Source organism: Trichophyton benhamiae, assembly GCF_000151125.1.
Source record: "Trichophyton benhamiae CBS 112371 chromosome Unknown contig00207.0, whole genome shotgun sequence".
In the NCBI taxonomy this organism is placed as follows: Eukaryota; Fungi; Ascomycota; class Eurotiomycetes; order Onygenales; family Arthrodermataceae; genus Trichophyton; species Trichophyton benhamiae.
The window spans coordinates 1-8,293 of record NW_003315059.1 but is presented as its reverse complement, the minus strand read 5'-3'; the positions used below and the strand labels follow the sequence as shown (position 1 = coordinate 8,293).

General features: G+C 48.6%; 3 protein-coding genes across 3 annotated transcripts; 1 reads left to right on the top strand and 2 right to left on the bottom strand.

Annotated features, from left to right (window-relative positions):
- Positions 1–353: 353 nt before the first annotated feature.
- Positions 354–635, top strand: ARB_03934 (uncharacterized protein; the record flags this gene model as incomplete). Its single annotated transcript, XM_003009814.1, has 1 exon — positions 354–635. One exon carries the CDS (start codon positions 354–356, stop codon positions 633–635), a length of 282 nt encoding a protein of 93 aa, XP_003009860.1.
- An 834-nt stretch (positions 636–1,469) lies between these two features.
- ARB_03933 (uncharacterized protein) lies at positions 1,470–2,834 on the bottom strand (the record flags this gene model as incomplete). Its single annotated transcript, XM_003009813.1, has 1 exon — positions 1,470–2,834. One exon carries the CDS (start codon positions 2,832–2,834, stop codon positions 1,470–1,472), a length of 1,365 nt encoding a protein of 454 aa, XP_003009859.1.
- Positions 2,835–3,741: 907 nt separating this feature from the next.
- On the bottom strand, positions 3,742–5,717 carry ARB_03932 (vacuolar endopolyphosphatase, putative; the record flags this gene model as incomplete). Its single annotated transcript, XM_003009812.1, has 2 exons — positions 3,742–5,465; positions 5,540–5,717. The coding sequence occupies 2 exons, from the start codon at positions 5,715–5,717 to the stop codon at positions 3,742–3,744; spliced, it is 1,902 nt and encodes a 633-aa protein (XP_003009858.1).
- Positions 5,718–8,293: the final 2,576 nt, after the last annotated feature.

Genomic DNA, 8,293 nt, shown 5'->3' with positions numbered 1-8,293 from the left:
CTGCACTGCAAGGAGCCGGTGGAAAGATGAGCGCCAGTGATCCAAAGTAAGAATTAACTGACTTGACCACTCTTGCTACTTGCCCATACTTACATTTGCTCTAGCTCCGCCATTTTCATGTCAGATACCCCCAACCAAATCAAGGTAAGTTTAACCAATTACTCCGTTCCTTGTAACTGTTTGCCTATCCGTTTGTCTGACACCTCCCAAGAAAAAAATCAACTCTTATGCCTTCAGTGGAGGCCAAGAAACGGTTGAGCTGCACCGTCAGCTTGGTGGAAACCCTGATGTAGACGTTTCTTACCAATGTATGTGCCCGCTTCCAACCCATTAATGCGTGACTCTTATCTGACATGATATCAGACATTTCTTATTTCGAAGATGACGACGAAAAGCTTAAGAAGATAGAGCAAGACTACCGCAAAGGGGATCTTTTGACGGGAGAGCTAAAGAAAATGGCTATCGCCCTTTTGCAGGAATACGTTATGGAGTTCCAAGAGCGAAGAAAAGCCGTTACAGACGAGGTGCTGAATCAGTACATGACACCTCGGAAGTTAGAGTGGGGCGGCAACCCCAACTCAACCGCATCGTCCCATAACAGTGCAAAGCCTACAGAAGCCGTGCGCGACAGCTAAACAAAAATCTCTTCTCGACTACTACTCTGACTGTCCGTCAGGGAGAGAAACCATCACTGTTGGACTCAACGTTGGCCAAGTCCCAACCGCCGCCCAAGCAAGACGACTCCGAAGACAAATAACAAACGGGATGGAAGTGGCTGAAGTGCTTAGAAACCTTACCCTACAAGAGAGAATGGACATGGAACTTGCTGTCTTGGAGTCGAAGACGGCATTAATTGCTTGAAGTCCCACCCTTTCCCCCCTTTCCAGTCAGCCTTTTTGTTTGTTCCTACACTGTGTTATTAGAGGGATCTTGCAAGAAAAATCGGGATGACATAGCAGTGTTGACCTAGACCACCTACTTAGATATAGGAGCAAAAATAAGGTACTCTAGCACCGTGATACTGCGCGTACATGACGTGTATCCATAGGCTCTATAAGAGTAACTATGCCCTAATACATAACTAGTCCCGGCAGGCCCTGAGCAAACTGGTCGTATCCGTACTGTGTGATAGAGCCAACGGCGCCTGGTGGCGCACTGTGGCCTGCCTGCAATCGCTATCCCGCTCACAAATAAGTCTATTAGGCGCGGGCTATGGAATACCTTTACGACAACTTTTAGGGGTTAATAGTAAGGATGGCTCTGCTAGTTAAAAACGCCACAGAGCAGAGATCTTCTAGGGAATCACCATATAGTTAGTTATTACACCTGATTATGAAATCTATATCAGTTTTTTATAAGGGAGCGCCTGAAAATACGTTTTCAAAAGCCCTATATTAAGTATTCTTAATTATCAATTACAAAAAAAAAACCTGGATTATCAGGTTACAGTTGCCTCAACACACAGTAATTCAATCGTCTGTGATCTCTTCTATTGTTCTATGAGAGTCAAGGCCGCCTTCTTTCATCTGTTGCATCTTTCCTTGGACAAAGTCATCCATCTTTTTCCGGTCATCCTCATTCAGCAGTTTCAACAAATCCTCGGTGGACGCAAAGTCGCCATAGTACTTTGGATGTATGAATTTCCAGTAGATATCATCAAAGCCAAAGCTGTATGTTGCTGCAAGGAAAATCCAGAGATTGCCATTCTCAATCGACTGCGCCATGTGCTCTGAGAGGCGGGACGACCCGGGGGGTATATGACCCTCAGCAAACTCAACTTCATACTCCCTTAACTCTTCTAGAAAAATCTCTAGCCTAGCCATGTAGTGAACTAGGAAATCATCGAAACCGGCTTCCCAGTTTTCCGGGCGACACAACAATAGCCACCAGGGAGGGCAGTAGGTAAACTCGGCCGGCGCAGCATAGCAGAATTCCCAGTCTATAACGGCGCGAACTCGGAGTTCGTCATCAACAATCACGTTGGAAGGACGTAGATCTTCACAGAACAGCGGAAACGAGTCGGGATCATGCGGGGAGCGGAAGCGGCGAGCAACTTCACGGAATAGACAGCGGGCGATGTATTTCTTCCGGCAGTCCTCTTCGTCCACCACCGCATCATTGCGCTGTGTTTCAAGGTGATGTAGATGGTCATTTGCGAGAGACACCAGGTATGAAGTCGTGTCCGCATATCGGCGCTGCGATAGTCGTTTGGGAGGGAAGTTTGCAAGCGCCACCAGTTCATTCATGTTGAGAGTCAGAGCCCGTTTCCGCACCTCGTAGTACCCAGCGCGATCCCGGAAAATGCCGCCGATTTCTGGAAAGCGACATGTAGAGAGCTGCAGTACGATTTCCGCCATGGTGCGATAGGCCCGGCGTAAGATGGCAGGGTCAAGGTCCAATTTCAAGGTCGATGGCACCTTGGGGTCTTCCGATGCCTTGAGATACCCAGATAGTAGCTTGCCTTCGACAAATTCAAGAATCATATACGGACCTACTTCGGTTGCGCCATACCCAAGGACGCGAGGGACGGGGATGGACGTATATCCTTCGACATACTCCATCACCGTGATTTCGTCCACTATCTTTTCACGTCGAAACATCGACCGTCCCAGGGCAGGGAATCTGACGAGCACGTCAGGCCCATCCTTGAACTTGACTCGATAACAGCGGTTGAAGGAGCCTGCTAAGTATTCCTCGGCGCTGGTTGCTTCACGGCGAACGTGCTGAGAGGCAAGCTTGCATGCCGACTCTTCTATGTTGTTGCTCCTCAAATACCTTAGCCAGGAGATAAAGCAGCTGTCGTTCCGCAGGCAAGCCTCGTTGTCTTCCTTCATGGCAAATACCGAACACGTTTGCTGTCTAGACCTGGCTGCAGGTGGTATGCATAACTAATGGGCGAAGAATGTGAGTGGGATAGCAATTGGCAGGCCGCAGAGCGCCCCAGACCAGAGGCTCAAGTAACTTATATCGAGTTTAGCTACGAGCAGCTTGCTCAGGGGCTGCCGGACTGCCTATTCGGGCGTAGTTAGCACCGTTTCATGATTAGAGCCCCTGTCTGAGGCCTGCGGGCCCTGTGGGACATCATCGAGCACACAGGAGGCGCATATTCTCACAAAGAGCCTCATATAAGGTTATCCTCTCTTAGTATCCGTGGGTATCTTAGTCAAGGGGACTTAGTCATCAGCTAGTTCGCCTTAGTTACAGATCCATGAGCTTTGGTTAACAACAACTCGATCTGTCAAAATGATATACAGCACTTACCATTGCAAGCTCAGAAACTTACTTTAATATATTAGCTAACGAACGAATATCTTTAGGTGATAGTTACTTACTTGATTTATATAATGCAATCATCATGATAGAATTGAACATGCCCATGAACTACCTCCTATAACTGGTAATAAACAATTATTCAGTGTATCACATCTAAATATATTGAGAAGACCCAATGTATATAGTTAGAACAGAAAATAAACCTTGACGCTAAAGCCTCCCTATACCAGTAGCCAAGGACAGATAAAGGAAGGGAAATGGGGTATCGCGCCACCTGGCCAGGTAGCATGAAGGAGTGTATCAAAGAAACTAATAGAAATAGATAAGTAGAAGGCCAATAAAGCAAAAGGCTATGCATATGTAAAGTCAAGGAAAAAGTCATTCTATGTGAGGGATATATGTCCATATCTCGAGAAAAGGGTCGATCTGTAACTCCAAATCTGAGGATGTATATATTAGTATCTTCAATCAAGGCATCCTTGCATTGAAGAACCCTATAAATGCCCGTTGGCGGAAAACCGTCCAGAGAGATACCGTACGTTTGAGTATGGATGGGCTGTCCCCGTCACTAGATTTTTCATTGTCGTGCACGGGCACTTCCTCTTCGCGGGCTATCCGTCTTGCGAGTTCAAGGTAGCTGTTCATGGTCATGTCAGGTAGCTGGTAGTATGGATCAGTCCGTGTATCATATTCTAGCTGATAAAAGTCCTTGGGGGCCGTGCTTTTCTTGGTTACGTCCACGTTACTCAGCTCTAAAGACTTCTCGTCGTGAGCCTGGTTGAGTTCCGTCAGGTTCGCAAAGTATTGTTGGTAGCCGAGTAGGGAGAGTGGTTGGTTGGAATAGGCTGGTCCTGGAGGAGAGGTTCTGGATGGAGGATTGGGAACAGTAAATTTGGGGTATTTCTTCTTGTGTTTCTTGCGCTTCTTGTGCTTTTTCGATATGTCTATCGAGGTGTTGTCTTGATCATTATCATCGTCACGATCATCCTCATCGAGATATGGCAGAGGAGTGTTGTCTTGATTGGGACTTAGGTAGGGTGGCTGCGGCCACTTCTTTGAGTGTTCTATGCCGGAGATGTTGTATTCCACCACGCGGATAGAAGGGAAAAAGTTGGGTATCACACTGGGTGAGACGATAGACATAAAGTATCGCTCTGCCCATGGACCACCTACTTCATTGTAGTACTTCTTTAGCTCTTTCTTGTACCCAGCAGTGTTCGCCTGGTCCTGCTCGGCCCAAGGCGGCTGTGGTAGTTTAGACCACAGCTTCTTCAGCTTTCGCAGATAGCCCATCGACACCGTTATTGAGACGTCTTTCCCTGACTTCTCATGGCTGGTATCGTATTCTGATTCATCACCAATGATATACTTGATATCATCGAAATCCTGCAGAATGAAATGGTCAAGATTCATGTGCCCGTAGAAGCTTCCAACGACTACGTCACGGTATTGCTTCATCCAAATAGCGTATTTCTGCCAGCACGAACCAGACCAGTTCTTCTTCTTCTTGTTCTGAGCAGGCGGAACATGCCCGATGAGAATTGCCTTCATTCCTCTGTCCCGGAGCAGTTGCAGGTGTGTCCTGAGCCACTCCATATGTTCAAACCCTGGCTCATACTTTGAATTGCACCCGTCCACGGCGCTGTTGGCCCGGTAGAAGTACATGGTGTTCAAGCTAATGACAGCCAGTTTCTCTGGTATGGCCTCGACATAGAACCACCCTCCAATGGCGAACGAGTGTCTCTGTTCCTCCGGGATGACTGCACCCCACAGCTCGCTAAAGATCCTCGTCCACTTGTTTGGACCCCTCTCCATGATGTTGTGAGGCATGATGTCGTTGTTTCCGAAGGTTGGAATGATGGGGACCTTGAGGGTGTTTCCGAGTTCATCCTTGGGCTTGTGGAACGTCTTCACAAACTTGTCGAACACAAGCCGATTGGTGCTCACAATCTCCTTCTCAGAACGTGGCCTGCGTTCGTCTTTGTCGTGGCGCGCTGCGTCGCCCGTCCAGATCACAAAGTCAACCTTGTCTCGCAGGTTGTTTCCGATCCAGTCGAAGGTTGCATCCAGCAGCGTCTCGGGGGCGTCGCAGTCCGTACCAGGCGTGCCGAAGAAGCCAGCTATACCATGTCCACGGTGGCAGTCGTTTTTTATCTTTGTGTGGGCTTTGTAGAACAGGTCTGCATGGATATCTGGATACACACAATGTCAGCATCTATACCTCTGCGAACACACCGGGAGAGCCGTTGGACCAGCTCAAACGCACCTGTAATGTGCAAGAAACGGCCATGCAGGCCGCTGTGACCTTCTCCCTGGACATTGTCAGCTTCGTCGACGGCCGTAACCAGGGGAACTTGAGCTTGGTCCTGGACGTTCAAGGCCGCAGCATCCGCGCCCACGGCCGTCAGCAGCAGCAGCAGGAAGCGCAGTAAACATGGCGCCATGGCTGTGAGTGATCAGACGGAATCAATACAAAATGTCCTTCTCGCCATCAGCACCGTCCACGTCCCGCCGGGGGGAGCGACCTAGTAATATATATACACACTCCTCGGACGGTGCCGTGCGTGAATGCGAGAGTGGGCGTGTGATACAATAATGCTCTTCAGGCGCCCTCAGGCTTCCGCGACATAAATAAAATTAGGAATTAAGGAAAAAGGTTCGCAGGGATCTTCAGCGAGTGACGTGAAGGCTTAGGTAAGCAGAATATCACAGCAGGGGGGAGGAAGCCCTTTTTACACTTTTACATTTTTCTCTTTGGATTCATTCAGCTCGCCTTCTCTTCTTCTCATGCAGAGGACGATGTGATTGTAATACTTGATAAGAACTGCGTTGTGAAGGGCGTGCGCAGGCAGTCTCTCCAGCAAATCGCAGAGACGGCTCTCTTTTGGGACGACCTGAAAAAGGGCTGAAGGTGCAGGGGAAAAAGCAAAGAAGAGCAACGAGGCTTTCCTGCTAGTTCACTGGCTCGATGGGATGGGAAGAAGACACTGGCTGAGCCAACGGATGACGGAACGATCGAGAGACAGCAAATAATAGCGGATGGGGACGCGCGGAGGCCGTCTTGCAGTGGTGGTGGTGTCACAGCAGATGGGCCGCGAGATCACTAATGCTTGCATGGGGCAAAGACCTCTTGGGCTTCTGGGGCCTTTGGATCGATCACCACTCGGAGCAGAATCCATCAACCCGCAGGGCAGACCATGAAACCGCACACCCACAACAGGCTGAAGAAGGACCCTCTGAAAGCGAGAATATAATATGCATGTGCAGAGAGGTGATCCATCGGAGGACTCTCTTGTCAAATGACGCTTTTGATGCACTAGTTAGCGGCTGAATATCAACTTACTCCAGACTCGTGATACAACCTGGAGAGTTCTCTGTCTATCAGCAGCCATTCAAGGTCGGTTTCGATGCTGTCGAGTCTCTTCACAGCTGGCCATGTCCGCCCACGGATACAGTGTTTACCGACTGACAGGCAGCGGGAAGCTCGATCGGCTCCTGTCAAAGGACCACAAAAGTCGTCCGTTCTGCAGCAGTGGAGTGGACTAGAGACATCGACAGCCTGGGAACAACCAAGAAAATGTATCTACCGCTGCGTAGATACACCATCCTGAGTGCTTAGGCGATACTCCGTATGGAGGCTACCATCGTTAAAATGAATGCCGGGTTTCTCTCGCTTACCGGGCCATATGATGGATGTGGCAGTACAAGCAGAGTCTCCTACTCCTTATCAGCTGGGACACTCAAGACAGCTACCTTCAGTTATCTGAAAGCTTAGAGAAGGCTTACTCTATGCGACCTTGATCACAAGAAGATCGGGAGGGGGTATCATGCCATAATACCCCAGACCCAGCACTCAAGGTGTCTCTAAATAGTTTCACTGCTACGGTTGATATGTATCGTCTATAAAACGGCTCATCTAGAGTCACTTGGCTACTTTTCAGTCAATAAGTTGCCGCGGGAGTAAACTGGAGGCTCTCCATCGTGGTCAGGCGCCCCTGGTAACTAGTTATCGGTTCGCAAGGGTGTATACTCTGGGAATGTTTACTCTACAAACCACGAATCCTGCTAATTAGGGCTACTAACGCGAGAGAGTAGAGAGATATAGGAAACGGAATAGCCAATACTCAGGGATAGACGAGCTGATTCCGTCGAAACTCCGACGCTGAAGTTGAAGTCGAGCATCGACAAGCATCTACGGATACACTGCATGATGGCGGGGTAGTTAGCTGTCAATTTTTTATATAAACATCGTTCTATCTCTATCTCCAGCTCTCGAACTTCAATTTCAACATCAACTGCAGAGTGGTAGATATAAGTATTCCATTCACGGTAACTAAATAACCATCACACGGCTCTTCCAATATGGCAGACTTTCCCACCTTGAAGCCGGCATTCACCATGCAGGTAACTAGTTATAACTGCCCTTCCCAGCGCCACGGATACATCTAACCACGGCATGCATCCACGATTATATAGGTCTTGATCGATCCTCCAGTGAACGTCGGTATGCATCAGAAGCTTAAGCCCGTCGGTATAGATGCTAAAGCTAGCATAGAGTGCTAACATCGCCAATAATAGGAAGTACAGCGAAGAACTGCAACTTCGTAGTCACGGTGCGTCTCATGGCTTGCTCAAACTTTGGCCTGGCTGCAGATAAAATGTTTGCGTAGCTGAAGCTGTCTGTCTCTCTAGCCCATGGTCGGCGGCACCGTCAAGAGCGAGCCTGGTTTCTTGCCCGCTTTCAACGGCCAGCTTGCTAGCAATGGCAATGATTATATCCGTACCGACCCAGACGGTAAACGTCTACGGCTGGATGCCCATACTGTAGTCAAGTATGTTTATCCTCCCAACTTTCGGGGCACACCAAGCTGATTGAATGTTTAAAGAACAGATACGGGAGCTGTAAGTTTTCTAGATGACTAGCCAACTAGCAGCGCCATGGCTTACTTAGTGGTAGTCTGTATATATCAATTATACCAGAAAAAAAACCTTCTTGCTCCGTCAGAATATAATCAGCTAG